Source organism: Entelurus aequoreus, linkage group LG06, assembly GCF_033978785.1.
Source record: "Entelurus aequoreus isolate RoL-2023_Sb linkage group LG06, RoL_Eaeq_v1.1, whole genome shotgun sequence".
In the NCBI taxonomy this organism is placed as follows: Eukaryota; Metazoa; Chordata; class Actinopteri; order Syngnathiformes; family Syngnathidae; genus Entelurus; species Entelurus aequoreus.
In genome coordinates, this window is record NC_084736.1 from 4154849 (window position 1) to 4174848 (window position 20000).

At 32.3% G+C, this 20000-nt stretch overlaps 1 protein-coding gene across 1 annotated transcript in view; it reads right to left on the minus strand.

The window, feature by feature from the left end:
- Nucleotides 1-884: 884 nt before the first annotated feature.
- The window catches only part of LOC133652383 (adhesion G protein-coupled receptor L1-like), a 40251-nt gene continuing 21135 nt past the window's right edge, over nucleotides 885-20000 (minus strand). Inside the window, exons 6-8 of the mRNA XM_062051092.1 lie at nucleotides 7458-7592; nucleotides 2628-2645; nucleotides 885-2541 (exon numbers count right to left, since the gene is read on the minus strand). Coding sequence (XP_061907076.1) covers nucleotides 1712-2541; nucleotides 2628-2645; nucleotides 7458-7592 — 983 coding nt within the window. The 3' untranslated portion in view covers nucleotides 885-1711. The remainder of the gene's footprint in view (nucleotides 2542-2627; nucleotides 2646-7457; nucleotides 7593-20000) is intronic.

Here is a 20000-nt window from a genome sequence, read left to right on the forward strand (position 1 = left end):
GGTATCGATTCACGTAAAATCCAACGGTGCCATATTTCAATACCGTTGTTGTCCGGTTGCACACCCGACCGAGTCAAACCCTCGAGAAGCACTTAGAGACCTGGGCATTCTGCGGCCCGCGGGCCGCATCCGGCCCTTTGTGCGTCCCTGTCCGGCCCGCGTGAGGCCAATTATAAATTACAAAATAAATTTTAAAAAGTATCTATGTCGAGTGTGCAATACAACTGTGCTGCTTTTATTTTGAAAAGTATTATTTATGGGCGTGTGTCCGTGTCTCAAGGTTGGCAAGTATGACACTCCACAATATATAATAAATACATAAAGCAATATTGCCCCCTTGTGGAACTGTGCCGTCACAACTCCCTCCTCCAACCCATAACAGTCCTGACTTAAACGTGTGGACAATGCTGAAGAAACAAGTCCATGTCGGAAAACCAACTAATTTGCACCCATTTTCAATTGTCAAGAGGAGTGGTCAAGTGGTCAAGCAGAAGCTGGTGGATGGCTACCAAAAAGCGCCTTATTGCAGGTAAACTTGCCAAGGGACATGTAAGCAAATATTAACATTGCTGTATGTATACTTTTGACCCCTCACATTTTCAGTAGCGTCCAAAAAGAAACTTGTGGATTGTGTATGACAGGCACAATTAAAAAGAGTGCAGATCCCCTTCCACACCTGCGACTCACTTCCCCAGGCCTCTGTTGTGTTGAAAGCGATGGTCCTGCTGTCTTGGAGCCGCAGCGTCATCCGTTGCTTTGCCGGCTGGCTGTGTGGAAAAAGGCACAGAGGAGAGCAATAATAATGTGACGGCGCTGACGTGAAACATGAGTCACTGACTGAGCGCCTCGGAAGACAAAGACGGAGCGTTTCGTCTGAACTCCCTTCCAAAAAGAAACATTTTTATTTTTTCCGTTTCGTTGCAAGTACAAGAAGTCATCCGTCGTAGCGCTCTTGAACAACCGGCGTCCCCTATTTATTTACACGGTAGTTAGGAATAAAGTGGTTCTTATGTACACGCGTTATAGTGCCGTGGGTCACAACCACACACAGGAAACAAGTCCACTTCAGCTGGCTATGTTCTAACAGCAGACACAGGAGGACCCCCACCCGGGATGCAACACCCTCAGCAAAAACCATAGCAAGGCAGTCATGTCACTTTTTAGCAAACAGGCGGAGCAGGGGCAAGGTTCTGGGCGGTGGCTGGCACCCCCCAAAAAGGAAACAAAGGCAACTCCACGGAATTGTCTTCCAGGTGAAACTGTTCAATAACGAGCACCTCTGGAAAAAAGTCCGTGTCCGTGGTCTGGCTCAATAAAAGATATTTTTTTGGCAACAATGAAGAGACATTTTGAACTTCTAACAGCGACCTACACGACTCCACGCGTCGCCACGGCGGCTAGCTATCAAAGGACGATTGGTACCAAAGGGCAAAGGAGCAAATACAAAATGATATTGGTTGTCGTAACAAAGTTCCGAAAGGTAAAGAAGGGCGGGGGTCGGTACATTCAGAGTGCTGGACTTGGCCTTAAGGTACCAAAGGAACCGGGAAGGACTCGGATCAACGCTCCTTAAATAGTCAAAGGCTTCTTCAGCTAAGTGAGTGGTGACTCCCCCCTCGGGGTGAATGTTTGCTCAAGAGAAGAAAAGGCAACCAAACGAGCAGGAGGCGAAGAGACGCCAGGACCTTCGGTCTCTTCTCTGGGCCGGTGGTCACAGGCTGGTGACCAGCTGCATCTGTCCGTCCCCCTCGTTGTGGGCTGGCTCCTGAGCCTGCTGGTCCCCGCTCGGTCGCCGCAGCGGGGCCTGGTAGAAGGTCTGCATGGGGGCCCCTCGGGAGCCCCAGGCGGGCCTCCCGGAACTGTAGTACAGTTCCTCGGGGGGCTGGGCCGATCGCGGCACCACCTCCAGCGGCTCGGGACTGCTGTCCGGGTAGGGAGAGTCTCGCAGGTTGGTGATGCTCGTGTATAAGGAGTCACGGGCCGGCGAATCGGGCGCCCTGGTGCCGCCCTGCCCGCTGGGGCCGAGACTCTCAGTGAGGTCGGCCGTGTAGCTCTCCGACTCCTCCGGGTCGCTCTGGTAGAGGACCGATTGGGCGCGTTGCAACAGCAGCGGCTCCTCCAGAGCTTTGTAAAGCAGCTCCACATCCTGCGGGGTGCGCTGCCGTCCAAAGTCCTCATCTTGGTTTGCGCCCGTCTCCGGCCCGGCCCCCGTGGCTCCTCCCCGAAGCCCCCGGGCCAGGCTTCCGTCCCCTCCCGCGTTCCCTCCTCTCAGGTTGTTGTGCACGAGCTCGGAGATGATCATCTTCTCGAAGGCGGCGGCGTCGGAGAGATTGCGCCGGACACCTCCGCCACCGCCGCCACCCAGGGTCTCTGAGCCGCGGGGGTTGAGAAGAGGCGGGGGGCTCTCCCGGGTCCCGCCGCTTAGGAAGTCACAGCTGCCCCCGCCCCCAGGAGCACCGTGCAGGGAGTAGCTGTTGTTGAAGTTGCCGTTCAGAGGCAGGGTCTCCATCCCGCAGGGGTCGCGGTTCTTGGATGTGATTTCTGGAGCCAAACACAGGACACACAGGAGGGTTACCTCACCTGGAAAACATCTGCCAGTTGATAAGGAGGAGGAGAAGAAGACTTACTCGGGTCTCGGAAAGTTCCTGTCCATCCGAGAGAACATGTTGCGAAGCAGATATAGAAAGACGAAAAGTGTCATTTATGCAACATTAACTTGATCAATTCATTTTTAAAGCGTTTTGAATGGCCGCCATTAGTGGGATGAGAAATCTATCAGCCATCTTTACATCTTTCTCACTCTCAAACTGACAGACTTCAGCAACACACCAGTTCAAAAACAACTTCCTTTTATGAGCTTTTGACCTTTTGTCCAAACGCTGGCTTTGAGTCGATGAAACAAAGTGTTAATGTGACCGGAGACAATTTCAACTTTGCTTGTTTTCTAACAACTTTCTGCTTTTCCTTCAACACTTTCAAACTTCTCATGTTAGGTTCGGTGTTGGGTCTCATGATTTATATTTTTACAACACATCTGCGCATCGATCTAGTGATACGTGACATTTTTCGGACCATCGGGCAACGCGGATTGAAAGGCGCATTAAAGCGGTCATATTATGATTTATTTTACTACCGTATTTTCCGGACTATAAGGCGCACTTGAAGTCATTTCATTTTCTAAAAACTCGACAGTGCGCCTCATAACCCGGTGCGCCTAATGTACGGGATCATTTTGGTTGTGCTTACCGACCTCAATTCTATTTTATTTGGTCCACGGTGAAATGATAAGTGTAAACAGTAGATGGCAGTCACACATATATACATATATATATACATACAGTATATATATAAATATATATATACATATATACATACATACAGTATATATATATATATATATATATATTTTATGTATAATATATGTATATATATACATATATATATATATATATGTATATATATATATATATATATGTATAAGTATATATATATATACATATATATATATATATATATATATATATATATATGTATATATATATACATATATATATATATATATACATATATATATATATACATATATTATACATACAGTATATATATAAATATATATATATATACATATATATATATATACATATATTATACATACAGTATATATATAAATATATATATACATATATATATATACATACATATACTGTATGTATGTATGTATATATGTATATATATATATATATATATATATATATATATATATATACATATATAATATATACAGTATATATATAAATATATATATACATATATAATATATACAGTATATATATAAATATATATATACATATATACATACAGTACATATATAAATATATATATACATATATATAAATATATATATATATACATATATAATACATACAGTATATATATAAGTATATATATACATATATACATACAGTACATATATAAATATATATATACATATATATAAAAATAAAAAAAAAATTTAAAAAAATAAATATATATATATATATAAATATATATATACATATATACATACATACATACAGTATATGTATATATATATATATATATATATATATATATATATATATATATATATATATATATATATATATATATATATATATATATATATGTATATATATGTATATATATACATATATATAAATATATATATACATATATGTACATACATACATACATACAGTATATGTATGTATATATATATATATATACATATATATGTATATATATATGTATATATATATACATATATATATATACATACAGTATTTATATAAATATATATACATACATACATACAGTATATATATATAAATATATATACATACAGTATATATATATATAAATATATATACATATATACATACAGTATATATATATATATATAAATATATATACATACAGTATATATATATAAATATATATACATATATACATATAGTATATATATATAAATATATATACATATATACATACAGTATATACATATATATATATATATATATATATATATATACATATATATATATATATATATATATATATATATATATATATATATATATATATATATATATATATATATATATATATATATATATATATATATATATATATATATATATATATATATATATATATTCCTCATGCACTAATTAACTGAAAAAGTGTGCACTTGATGTCATGTTATTGATGTGAAAATGCAATTTTAGGATTTGCCTGAGCGGCTAGGAAACACCGAGAGTAACAAGCGGTAGAAATTGGATTAGTAAGGACAGATTTTAAAAAATTATAATAAAAAAATAAAAAGTTATTTATTTATTTTTTTTAAACTTGGAGACCCCCGCTCGAGGTAATGTTGACATTTTCATAGCCGACAAAGAAATGGACTTGGAAATGTCACAAGAAAACAAGAAATAACAACTAAACAGAAATGATCATTATCAGCTCATGAAAAAAATCATATTTTGTTATTAAAAACAATGAATATATATTCACACACACACAAAAAGTACCGAAAATTGGTACCGTTTAGTATCGGTAAATGGTACCCTATCGGTTCAAATGTGAGCGGTACTCATCCCTAATTACACAGCAGGACTAAGTTTTTGCTCATTTCTTTAAATGGCTTGACAACACTCATTTGAATAATGAAGTGTTTCCTACTTCCTGTTGAATTGTCTTAGCCGTGCAGGCTGCTTAGTAGAGGCGGACGGACAGGCAGCTCCTGCCAACGCCACTATTGTATCGCCGGAATTACATGACCGCATTCATCTCGGGATACTGCAACATGTCAGTTATATATATACCAGTATCAGACACCTTGGTATCCATATTTAGGTATCCATTTGCCAGTGTACAAACAAGCTTTAATGGATCATGTGACCAAGCATGTCAATTCTGGGCTAGGATTGTTGCATGTGTGGCGCTCATTAGTTGTGATTGCACCGCTGAACATTCACTTCTCAGCTTAGCAAGAAGAAAACACTTCCTGGTGATTCCTGGCTATCAAAGTCACAGACAAACTTCACTTTTCAGATTGTGCTTCGGAAATGAGGCCAGATGGCCAAGTTAGTCTCTTTGTTTGTTCAGTCGGGGCAATTGCAGCACAACAAGACGGGCGTGTGCATAGGAAGCACACAACACACACACACACACACACACACACATACACACACTCACTATTGTCTTTGTTACCTTCTTGAGACCTGAGAAAAAATGGCTACCTCTTTAGGACCAGCCTTTCTAGATATATAAAGATGTGTATTTACAACATTAATAATATATACATACTATGCAAATATAGAAAAAGCTTGTTATGAAAAAATTGTTGGAATTTCACAAGAAAAAGGTCACAATTTCACAAGAAAAACTTTTGAGTTTTGGCGGTATTATAATAAAAGTCGTCATTTTACTCAATGCAAGTCAAAATTTTACAAGAAAATATACATATTTATTTATTTTTTTAAATTAATTTTGGCCAAAGGGGGCGCATTTCAATATCTTGCACACACTTGTTATTTCATATGTTGACCTTTTAAAAGCGACACTATTGGGACCATGATTTATGTCATCACTTGTTCACACCTCCTCATATGGAAGATACTTTTCCTTCTTCATGTCTCAAGAAGGGTGGAAAACACACACACACACACACACACACACACACACACACACACACACACACACACACACACACACACACACACACACACACACACACACACACACACACACACACACACACACACACACACACACACACACACACTCACTATTGTCTTTGTTACCTTCCTGAGACCTGAGAAAAATGCGTACCTCTTTAGGACCAGCCTTTCTAGATATATAAAGATGTGTATTTACAACATTAATAATATATACATACTATGCAAATATAAAAAAAGCTTGTTATGAAAAAGGAGTTGGAATTTCACAAGAAAAAGGTCACAATTTCACAAGAAAACCTTTTGAGTTTTGGCAGTATTATAATAAAAGTCATCATTTTACTCAACGCAAGTCAAAATTTGCAATATTACAGAAACAGAAAGAATATGAGAATTTTTCCAAATTTCATACGAAAACTTTAAAATGTTGCCAATATTATAATAATAATCTGAATTTTTCTCAGCAAAATTTTGAGAAAAGTCATAATTTTACTCAAAAAATGTCACTATTTTACAAGAACAACAAATAAATTGGCAACATTGTGATAAAAGTCAGAATTTTATACGACACATGTCAACATTTTGCATTAAGTAATAATTTTACATAAAAAAGTAATAATTTTACATAAAAAAGTAATATAAAAAAGTAATTATTTTACATAAAAAAGTAATAATTTTACATAAAAAAGTAATTATTTTACATAAAAAAGTAATAATTTTACATAAAAAAGTAATATAAAAAAGTAATTATTTTACATAAAAAAGTAATAATTTTACATAAAAGTAATAATTTTACATAAAAAAAGTAATAATTTTACGAGAAAATATTGCAATATTACAGAAACAGAAAGAATATGATAAAATTATTCCCAATTTTATAAGAAAAAAAAGTCGACATATTGTGAGAAAAAGACTGTTTTTAGTTCATTTTTTGGGGGGGGAATTTCTTGTTTGTAATTGTTTTTTAATCTTCATTATTTACTTCAAGTTATTACAGTATGTCTCTATATACATTGTATTTATTTTCTTTTTTTAAATTTTGGCCAAAGGGGGCGCATTTCAATTTCTTACACACACTTGTTATTTCATATGCTGACCATTAGATGCAATGTTATTGATTGATGTCATCACTTGTTCACACCTCCTCATATGGAAGATACTGTTCCTTCTTCATGTCTCAAGAAGGGTGTAAATACAAGTACACGCACACACACACACGGACAGAGGGGAGGAGCTAACCGGTAGAGTTGAAGACCCCGGGTGAGGGTGAGGGTGAGGGTGGGGTGAAGCTGTCAGCCAGTAAGGTGTTGTAAGGAGACGTCCCGCTGCGAGTCTGCAACACGGGGTTTGCCAGAAGGTGGTTCCCCATGGCTGCTGTGGTGTGTCAACAACAACAACAATTAGTACGGCACACCGATTGAACAATTCCTACTGTCACTGAATGCACCATTTAATAGCTTATCATTACAATGCTGCTATGTTTATATTCATCACATTGCTACAGGGCTGGGACATTACTTTGACTCAGGGGCCACATTTTGGTGGGGGGGGCGCTATTTCTGATTTGTAGGAACATTCATACAAAATATCACAATAATGTCGGATGTCCACCATTCTACCAAAAGCGTAGATGACCATAGTAACTCATTAGATGACCATAGTAACTAATTAGATGACCATAGTAACTAATTAGATGACCATAGTAACTCATTAGATGACCATAGTAACTAAATAGATGACCATAGTAACTAATTAGATGACCATAGTAACTCATTAGATGAGCATAGTAACTCATTAGATGAGCATAGTAACTAGTATATCATTAGTATAGTTGAAGGTGATTATAAAACATGAGTGACATCATAATTGCAGCTACACAACATCTAAACTAATGATTATGGAATGTTTGTCGGGCCAGCTTGAAAAGTTTATCCGGCCTTTGTTTGTTCAGGCCTGCCTTAGATGATGTCATTTCTCTTACCGGATTACCCACAAACCCTATCTAAAAACCTTACTGTGACACTTTATCCTGGTATTTCCCTTCACAAACACGATGACCTGGCACACATTAAACACAGGAAGTAAGACTAGATAAGCTCCACCTCTCCCTACTGCACGTGTGAAAGGGTGATGTCACAATAACCACACACATCCGCAAAAACACCTAAAACTACACCCGTATTTACATTTGTGCATTCCATTCAGACGGGCTTGTTTTGGTTTCATGGAGTTATTATAACAAAATAAGAAATAACAAGTGTGTGGAAGAATTTGACGTGCTCCCCCTCTGGCCAACATATGAAATAACAAGTGTGTGTAAGAATTTGACGTGCTCCCCCTCTGGTCAACATATGAAATAACAAGTGTGTGTAAGAATTTGAAGTGTTTCCCCTCTGGTCAACATATGAAATAACAAGTGTGTGTAAGAATTTGAAGTGTTTCCCCTCTGGTCAACATACGTAATAACAAGTGTGTTTAAGAAATTGAAATGCGCTCCCTTTGGCCAAAAATTTATTTAAAAAAATAAATATGTATAAAGAGACATACTGTAATAACTTGAAGTAAATAATGAAGATTAAAAACAAAAAAAAATAAAAATAACTTATAGCAGTCTTTTTCTCACAATGTGTCGACTTTTTTCTTATAAAATTGGGAACAATTTCTCATATTATTTCTGTTTCTGTAATATTGCAATATTTTTGTGTAAAATGATTACTTTTTTATGTAAAATTATTACTTTTTAATGCAAAATGGCGACATATGTCGTATAAAATTCTGACTTTTGTCACGATATTGTCGATTTTTTTGTTGTTCTTGTAAAATAGTTAGATTTTTTGGAGTAAACTTATGACTTTTGTCACAATATTGACAATTTTTTTGTTGTTCTTGTGAAATAGTGACATTTTTAAAATTAAAATTATGACTTTATTAACAATATTGCCGATTTTTTTGTTGTTCTTGTAAAATACTGACGTTTTTTGAGTAAAATAATGACTTTTGTCACAATATTGCCGTTTTTTTGTTGTTCTTGTAAACTGGTGAATTTTTAAAAATTAAAATTAGGACTTTATTCACAATATTGCCGATTTTTTTGTTGTTCTTGTAAAATACTGACATTTTTTGGAGTAAAATTATGACTTTTGTCACAATATTGACAATTTTTTTGTTGTTCTTGTGAAAGAGTGACATTTTTTTGAGTAAAATTATGACTTTTGTCATAATATTGACAATTTTTTTGTTGTTCTTGTAAAATACTGACATTTTTTTAGTAAAATTATGACTTTTGTCACAATATTGCCGATTTTGTTGTTGTTGTAAAATAGTTACATTTTTTGGAGTAAACTTATGACTTTTGTCACAATATTGACAATTTTTTTGTTGTTCTTGTAAAATACTGACATTTTTTTGAGTAAAATGATGACTTTTGTCACAATATTGCCGATTTTTTTGTTGTTCTTGTATAATAGTTAAATTTTTTGGAGTAAACTTATGACTTTTGTCACAATATTGACAATTTTTTTGTTGTTCTTGTAAAATACTGACATTTTTTTTAGTAAAATTATGACTTTTGTCACAATATTGCCGATTTTTTTGTTGTTCTTGTAAAATAGTTAAATTTTTTGGAGTAAACTTATGACCTTTGTCACAATATTGACCATTTTTTTGTTGTTCTTGTGAAATAGTGACATTTTTTTTTGGTAAAAATATGACTTTTGTCACAATATTGCCGATTTCTTTGTTGTTCTTGTAAAATAGTGATTTAAAAAAAAAATACAATTATGAATTTTTCACAATATTGCAGATTTTTTTGTTGTTCTTGTAAAATAGTTAAATTTTTTGGAGTAAACTTATGACTTTTGTCACAATATTGACAATTTTTTTGTTGTTCTTGTGAAATAGTGACATTTTTTTTGGTAAAATTATGACTTTTGTCACAATATTGCCGATTTGTTTGTTGTTCTTGTAAAATAGTGATTTTTTTTTTAATACAATTATGACTTTTGTCACAATATTGCCGATTTTTTTGTTGTTCTTGTAAAATAGTGACATTTTTTGGAGTAAACTTATGACTTTTGTCACAATATTGACAATTTTTTTGTTGTTCTTGTATAATAGTAAAATTTTTTGGAGTACAATTATGACTTTTGTCACAATATTGACCATTTTTTTGATGTTCTTGTGAAATAGTGACATTTTTTTTGGGTAAAATTATGACTTTTGTCACAATATTGCCAATTTTTTTGTTGTTCTTGTAAAATAGTTACATTTTTTGGAGCAAACTTATGACTTTTGTCACAATATTGCCGATTTCTTTGTTGTTCTTGTAAAATAGTGATTTAAAAAAAAATACAATTATGAATTTTGTCACAATATTGCAGATTTTTTTGTTGTTCTTGTAAAATAGTTAAATTTTTTGGAGTAAACTTATGACTTTTGTCACAATATTGACAATTTTTTTGTTGTTCTTGTGAAATAGTGACATTTTCTTTTGGTAAAATGATGACTTTTGTCACAATATTGCCGATTTTTTGTTGTTCTTGTAAAATAGTGAATTTTTTTAAATACAATTATGACTTTTGTCACAATATTGCAGATTTTTTTGTTGTTCTTGTAAAATAGTTAAATTTTTTGGAGTAAACTTATGACTTTTGTCACAATATTGACAATTTTTTTGTTGTCCTTGTGAAATAGTGACTTTTTTTTTGGTAAAATTATGACTTTTGTCACAATATTGTCGATTTTTTTGTTGTTCTTGTAAATTAGTGATATTTTTTGGAGTAAAATTATGACTTTTTTCACAATATTGCTGTTTTTTTTGTTGTTCTTGTAAAACAGTAAACATTTTTTGAGTAAAATTATGACTTTTGTCACAATATTGCCGATTTTTTTGTTCTTGTAAAATACTGACATTTTTTGAGTAAAATTATGACTCTTGTCATAATTTTGCAGAGTAAAATTCCGATTATTAATATAATATTGCCAAAATGTGAACGTTTTCTTATAAAATTGTGACTTTTGTCGGGTATAATGACGACTCTTTTCATAAAGTTGCCAACATTTTAAGCTTTTCTTGTGAAATTGCGACGGTTATTGGGTAAAATTCCAACTTTTATCATAATATTGCACAAATGTTCAGTTTTTCTTGTACAAATTTGACTTGCGTTGTGTAAAATTCCCACTTTTATTATAATACTGCCAAAATTCCAAGTTTTTCTTGTGAAATTGTGACCATTTTCTTGTGAAATTCCAACTCCTTTTTCACAACAATCTTTTTTATATGTGCATAGTATGTATATATTATTAATGTTGTAAATACACATCTTTATATATCTAGAAAGGCTGGTCCTAAAGAGGGAGGCATTTTTCTCCGGTCTCAAGAAGGTAACAAATACAAGCGTGTGAACAAGGTCAGAGTGAGGATGTGATGCCAGGCCTGAGGCAAACCTGTGCGGCAAGAAATGCCTTGAAGTAGCGGGCGGCGCGGAAACCCTCATAAACACTTGACTAGTTAGTCATCGATGGACTTCTTCCTTCAACGTCCGCTCTGAACACACTTACCCTCTTTTTTCCCCCCTTCCGAACACCGCAAATTAAAGCGACTACTCCCTTTTGTCAAGGGGATTCCCAATCTGCCGGCTTGGAATGTGCAGAAGAAGTAGGGCAACTGTGTGTAGTCAGCACCTTGTTGCCATGGAGACGCTGTGTTGGGCCTTATCAAACAAATGTAATTTAACTATTTACTGACTTTTTCCCCCGCCAGCTCACATCTCACATACTGTAAGTGCAAATCATGTATTGCGAAACTTTTTGGTACTTTCCTAAATAAAGGGGACCACAAAAAAATTTCTTTATTGTCTTTATTTGAACAACAAACGTTAGTGTACATGAAACATATGTTTATTATTGTAATGTAGTCCTTAAATAAAATGTTGAACATACTAGACAACTTGTCTTTTAGTAGTAAGTAAACAAACAAAGACTCCTAATTAGTCTATGCAGTAACATATTGTGTCATTTATACACCTATTATTTTGTACACACTATGAGGGACAAACTGTAAAAAATGATTATTAATCTACTTGTTCATTTACTGCTTATTTTTTGTTTGAACATGTTCTATCTACACTTCTGTTCAAATGTAATAATCACTTATTCTTCTCTTCTTTGATACTTGACATTAGTTTTGGATGATACCACACATTTAGGTATGGATCCGTATTTCCTGACTTTATAAACATAAAATGAATATGTAAAATTATTACTTTTTAAAGCAAAATGGTGACATCTGTCATGTAAAATTCTGACTTTTATCACAACATTGCCAATTTTTGTGTTGTACTTGTAAAACAGTGACATTTTTTGGGTAAAATTACGACTTTTGTCATAATTTTGCCAAGTAAAATTCAGATTATTATTATAATATTGCCAAAAATTTTCTGTTTTCTTATAAAATTGTGACTTTTGTCGAGTAAATTTACAACTCTTTTAATAAAATTGCCAAAATGTTGAGCTGTTCTTGTAAAATGGCGACTGTTATTGAGTACAACTCCAACAACTTCAGTTGTTGTTGTAAAATTTTAACTTGCGCTGAGTAAAATTACGACCTTTATTATAATACTAGAGGTAGGCATTTTTCGGAGGTCTAAAGAAGGTCAAAAATAAAAGAACGTGTGTGTGTGTGTGTGTGTGTGTGTGTGTGTGTGTGTGTGTGTGTGTGTGTGTGTGTGTGTGTGTCCTTGTATTTCTACCCTTCTTGAGACAGGCAACAAACGCTATTTTAAAATTGAAATGAATATTTTTATAAATATTTGTATACATTTTCTCAGAAAATTATTACTTTTTTATGTAAAATTATTACTTTTTTATGTAAAATTATTACTTTTTAAAGTAAAATGGTGACATCCGTCATGTAAAATTCTGACTTTTATCACAATATTGCCAATTTTTGTGTTGTACTTGTAAAACAGTGACGTTTTTTGGGTAAAATTACGACTTTTGTCATAACTTTGCCAAGTAAAATTCAGATTATTATCATAATATTGCCAAAAATTTTCAGTTTTCTTATAAAATTGTGACTTTTGTCTTGTAAATGTACAACTCTTTTCATAACATTGCCAAAATGTTGAGCTTTTCTTGTAAAATTGCGACTGTTATTGAGTAAAACTCCAACTTTGATCAAAATATTGAACAAATGTTCAGTTGTTGTTGTAAAATTATAACTTGCGCTGAGTAAAATGACGACTTTTATTATAATACTAGAGGTAGGCATTTTTCGGAGGTCTAAAGAAGGTCAAAAATAAAAGAACGTGTGTGTGTGTGTGTCCTTGTATTTCTACCTTTCTTGAGACAGGCAACAAACGCTATTTTAAAATTTAAATGAATATTTTTATAAATATTTTTATACATTTTCTCAGAAAATTATTACTTTTTTATGTAAAATTATTACTTTTTTATGTAAAATTATTACTTTTTTATGTAAAATTATTACTTTTTAAAGCAAAATGGTGACATCTGTCATGTAAAATTCTGACTTTTATCACAACATTGCCAATTTTTGTGTTGTACTTGTAGAACAGTGAAATTTTTGGGGTAAAATCACGACTTTTGTCATCATTTTGCAAAGTAAAATTCTGATTATTATTATAATATTGCAATTTTAAAAAAAGTTTTCTTATAAAATTGCCACTTTTGTCGAGTAAAATGACGACTCTTTTCATAAAATTGTCAAAATGTTAAGCTTTTCTTGTAAAATTGCGACTGTTATTGAGTAAAACTCCAACTTTTATCATAATATTGCACAAATGTTCAGTTTTTCTTGTAAAATTTTGACTTGCGCTGAGTAAAATTACGACTTTTATTATAATACTGGAGGTAGGCATTTTTCGGAGGTCTCAAGAAGGTCAAATATACAAGAACTTGTGTGTGTGTGTGTCCTTGTATTTCTACCCTTCTTGAGACAGGCAACAAACGCTATTTTTAAAATTTAAATTAATATTTTTATAAATATTTCTATACATTTTTTCGGAAAATTATTACTTTTTATGTAAAATTATTACTTTTTACTGCAAAATGGTGACATTTGTCATACAAAATTCTGACTTTTATCAAAATATTGCCAATTTTTGTGTTGTACTTGTAAAACAGTGAAATATTTTGAGTAAAATCACGACTTTTGTCATAATTTTGCAAAGTAAAATTCTGATTATTATTATAATATTGCAATTTTTAAAAAAGTTTTCTTATAAAATTGCCACTTTTGTCGAGTAAAATTACGACTCTTTTCATAAAATTGCCAAAATGTTAAGCTTTTCTTGTAAAATTGTGACTGTTATTGAGTAAAATTCCAACTTTTATCATAATATTGGACAAATGTTCAGTTTTTCTTGTAAAATTTTGACTTGCGCTGAGTAAAATTACGACTTTTATTATAATACTAGAGGTAGGCATTTTTTGGAGTTCTCAAATACAAGAACGTGTGTGTGTGTGTGTGTGTGTGTGTGTGTGTGTGTCCTTGTATTTCTACCCTTCTTGAGACAGGCAACAAACGCTATTTTAAAATTTAAATGAATATTTTTATAAATATTTTTATAAATTTTCTTGAAAAATTATTACTTTTTTATGTAAATTATTTATTTTTAAAGCAAAATGATGACATCTGTCATGTAAAATTGTGATTTTTATCACAATATTGCCAATTTTTGTGTTGTACTTGTAAAACAGTGACATTTTTTGGGTAAAATTACGACTTTTGTCATAATTTTGCCAAGTAAAATTCAGATTATTATTATAATATTGCCAAAAATTTTCAGTTTTCTTATAAAATTGTGACTTTTGTCGAGTAAATTTACAACTCTTTTAATAAAATTGCCAAAATGTTGAGCTGTTCTTGTAAAATTGCGACTGTTATTGAGTAAAACTCCGACTTTTATCATAATATTGAACAAATGTTCAGTTGTTGTTGTAAAATTTTAACTTGCGCTGAGTAAAATTACGACTTTTATTATAATACTACAGGTAGGCATTTTTCGGAGGTCTCAAGAAGGTCACAATTACAAGAACGTGTGTGTGTGTGTGTCCTTGTATTTCTACCCTTCTTGAGACAGGCAACAAACGCTATTTTAAAATTGAAATGAATATTTTTATAAAAATCTTTATACATTTTCTCGGAAAATTATTACTTTTTTATGTAAAATTATTACTTTTTAAAGCAAAATAGTGACATCTGTCATGTAAAATTCTGACTTTTATCACAATATTGCCAATTTTTGTGTTGTACTTGTAAAAAAGTGAAATTTTTTTAGTAAAATTACGACTTTTGTCATAATTTTGCAAAGTAAAATTCTGATTATCATTATAATATTGCAACATTTTTTTAAGTTTTCTTATAAAATTGTGACTTTTGTCGAGTAAATTTACAACTCTTTTCATAAAATTGCCAAAATGTTAAGCTTTTCTTGTAAAATTGCGACTGTTATTGAGTAAAACTCCAACTTTTATCACAATATTGGACAAATGTTCAGTTTTTCTTGTAAAATTTTGACTTGCGCTGAGTAAAATTACGACTTTTATTATAATACTAGAGGTAGGCATTTTTCGGAGGTCTCAAATACAAGAACGTGTGTGTGTGTGTGTGTGTGTGTGTGTGTGTGTGTTTGTGTGTGTGTCCTTGTATTTCTACCCTTCTTGAGACAGGCAACAAACGCTATTTTAAAATTTAAATGAATATTTTTATAAATATTTTTATAAATTTTCTTGAAAAATTATTACTTTTTTATGTAAAATTCTTACTTTTTAAAGTAAAATGGTGACATCTGTCATGAAAAATTGTGACTTTTATCACAATATTGCCAATTTTTGTGTTGTACTTGTAAAATAGTGAATTTTTTTTAGTAAAATTATGACTTTTGTCATAATTTTGCAAAGTAAAATTCTGATTATTATTATAATATTGCAATTTAAAAAAAAGTTTTCTTATAAAATTGCCACTTTTGTCGAGTAAAATTACGACTCTTTTCATAAAATTGTCAAAATGTTAAAGGCCTACTGAAAGCCACTACTAGCGACCACGCAGTCTGATAGTTTATATATCAATGATGAAATCTTAACATTATAACACATGCCAATACGGCCGGGTTAACTTATAAAGTGACATTTTAAATTTGCCGCTAAACTTCCGGTTCGAAACGCCTCTGAGGATGACGTATGCGCGTGACGTAGACCGGCGAACACGGGTATGCCTTCCACATTGAAGCCAATACGAAAAAGCTCTGTTTTCATTTCATAATTCCACAGTATTCTGGACATCTGTGTTGGTGAATCTGTTGCAATCATGTTCATTGCATTATGGAGAAAGAAGCTGAGCAAGCAAAGAAGAAAGTTGTCGGTGCGAAATGGACGTATTTTTCGAACGTAGTCAGCAACAACAGTACACAGCCGGCGCTTCTTTGTTTACATTCCCGAAAGATGCAGTCAAGATGGAAGAACTCGGATAACAGAGACTCTAACCAGGAGGACTTTTGACTTCCATACACAGACGCCTGTAGAGAACTGGGACAACACAGACTCTTACCAGGATTACTTTGATTTGGATGACAAAGACGCAGACGTGCTACTGTGAGTATGCAGCTTTGGCTTCTAAACATTTGATCGCTTGACCGTATGTGCGCAACTTTTTTTTGCGTATGTACGTAACTTTTTTAAAATATATAAGCTTTATGAACCTTGGGTTAGGTGAACGGTCTTTTGGGCTGAGTGATTGTGTGTGTTGATCATGTGTTTGAATTGTATTGGCGTGTTCTATGGAGCTAGGAGCTAGCAGAGGAGCTAGGAGCTAGCATAACAAACACGCAAGTGTTTTTATGCAGGATTAATTTGTGGCATATTAAATATAAGCCTGGTTGTGTTGTGGCTAATAGAGTATATATATGTCTTGTGTTTATTTACTGTTGTAGTCATTCCCAGCTGAATATCAGGTCACCCCCGGCTCTCACAGCATCTTCCCTATCTGAATAGCTTCAACTCCCACTAGTCCTTCACTTGCACTTTCCTCATCCGCAAATCTTTCATCCTCGCTCAAATTAATGGGAAATCGTCGCTTTCTCGGTCCGAATCTCTCTCACTTCATGCGGCCATCATTGTAAACAATAGGGAACTTTGCGTATATGTTCAACTGACTACGTCACGCTACTTCCGGTAGGGGCAAGCCTTTTTTTTATCAGATACCAAAAGTTGCAATCTTTATCGTCGTTGTTCTATACTAAATCCTTTCAGCAAAAATATGGCAATATCGCGAAATGATCAAGTATGACACATAGAATAGATCTGCTATCCCCGTTTAAATAAAAAAAATTCATTTCAGTAGGCCTTTAAGCTTTTCTTGTAAAATTGCGACTGTTATTGAGTAAAACTCCAACTTTGATCATAATATTGCACAAATGTTCAGTTTTTCTTGTAAAATTTTGACTTGCGCTGAGTAAAATTACGACTTTTATTATAATACTAGTGGTAGACATTTTTCGGAGGTCTCAAGAAGGTCACAATTACAAGAACGTGTGTGTGTGTGTATGTGTGTGTGTTTGTGTGTCCTTGTATTTCTACCCTTCTTGAGACAGGCAACAAACGCTATTTTAAAATTGAAATGAATATTTTCATAAAAATCTTTATACATTTTCTCGGAAAATTATTACTTTTTTATGTCAAATTATTACTTTTTACTGCAAAATGGTGACATTTGTCATACAAAATTCAGACTTTTATCACAATATTGCCAATTTTTGTGTTGTACTTGTAAAATAGTGACATTTTTTGAGTAAAATTACGACTTTTGTAATAATTTTGCAAAGTAAAATTCTGATTATCATTATAATATTGCAAATTTTTAAAAGTTTTCTCATAAAATTGACAAAATTTGAAGCTTTTCTTGTAAAATTGCGACTGTTATTGAGTAAAATTCCAACTTTTATCATAACATTGGACAAATGTTCAGTTTTTCTTGTAAAATTTTGACTTGTGTTAAGTAAAATGACGACTTTTATTATAATAATTTCGGTGGCCTCAAGAAGGTCACAAATAGAAGAACGTGTGTATGTGTGTGTGTGTCCTTGTATTTCCACCCTTCTTGGGACAGGCAACAAACGCTATTTTAAAATTTCAATGAATATATTTATATATTTTCTCATAAAATTATTACTTTTTTATGTAAAATTATTACTTTTTAAAGCAAAATGGTGACATCTGTCATACAAAATTCTGAATTGTATCACAATATTGCCAATTTTTGTGTTGTACTTGTAAAATAGTGACATTTTTTGAGTAAAATTACGACTTTTGTCATAATTTTGCAAAGTAAAATTCTGATTATCATCATAATATTGCAATTTTAAAAAGTTTTCTTATAAAATTGTGACTTTTGTTGAGTAAAATGACAACTCTTTTCATAAAATTGCCAAAATGTTAAGCTTTTCCTGTAAAATTGTGACTGTTATTGAGTAAAATTCCAACTTTTTGACTTGCGTTGAGTAAAATTACGACTTTTATTATAATATTAGAGGTAGGCATTTTACGGATGTCTCAAGAAGGTCACAAATACAAGAACGTGTATGAATATATTCATATATTTTCTCATGAAATTATTACTTTTTTATGTAAAATGATTACTTTTTAAATCAAAATGGTGACATCTGTCATATAAAATTCGGATTTTTATCACGATATTGCCATTTTTTTGTGTTGTACTTGTAAAATAGTGATTTTTTTTTAGTAAAATTATGACTTTTGTCATAATTTTGCAAAGTAAAATTCTGATTATTATTATAATATTGCAATTTTTAAAAAAGTTTTCTTATAAAATTGTGACTTTTGACGAGTAAAATGACGACTCTTTTCATAAAATTGCCAAAATGTTAAGCTTTTCTTATAAATTGCGACTTTTATTGAGTAAAACTCCAACTTTTATCATAACATTGGACAAATGTTCAGTTTTTCTTGTAAAATTTTGACTTGCGCTGAGTAAAATTACGACTTTTATTATAATACTAGAGGTAGGCATTTTTTGGAGGTGTCAAATACAAGAACGTGTGTGTGTGTGTGTGTGTCCTTGTATTTCTACCCTTCTTGAGACAGGCAACAAACGCTATTTTAAAATTTAAATGAATATTTTTATAAATATTTTTATAAATTTTCTTCAAAAATTATTACTTTTTTATGTAAATTATTTATTTTTAAAGCAAAATGGTGACATCTGTCATGTAAAATTGTGACTATTATCACAATATTGCCATTTTTGTGTTGTACTTGTAAAATAGTGAATTTTTTTTAGTAAAATTACGACTTTTGTCATAATTTTGCAAAGTAAAATTCTGATTATTATTATAATATTGCAATTTTTAAAAAAGTTTTCTTATAAAATTGTGACTTTTGACGAGTAAAATGACTCTTTTCATAAAATTGCCAAAATGTTAAGCTTTTCTTATAAAATTGCGACTTTTATTGAGTAAAACTCCAACTTTTATCATAACATTGGACAAATGTTCAGTTTTTCTTGTAAAATTTTGACTTGCGCTGAGTAAAATTACGACTTTTATTATAATACTAGAGGTAGGCATTTTTTGGAGGTGTCAAATACAAGAACGTGTGTGTGTCCTTGTATTTCTACCCTTCTTGAGACAGGCAACAAACGCTATTTTAAAATTTAAATGAATATTTTTATAAATATTTTTATAAATTTTCTTCAAAAATTATTACTTTTTTATGTAAATTATTTATTTTTAAAGCAAAATGGTG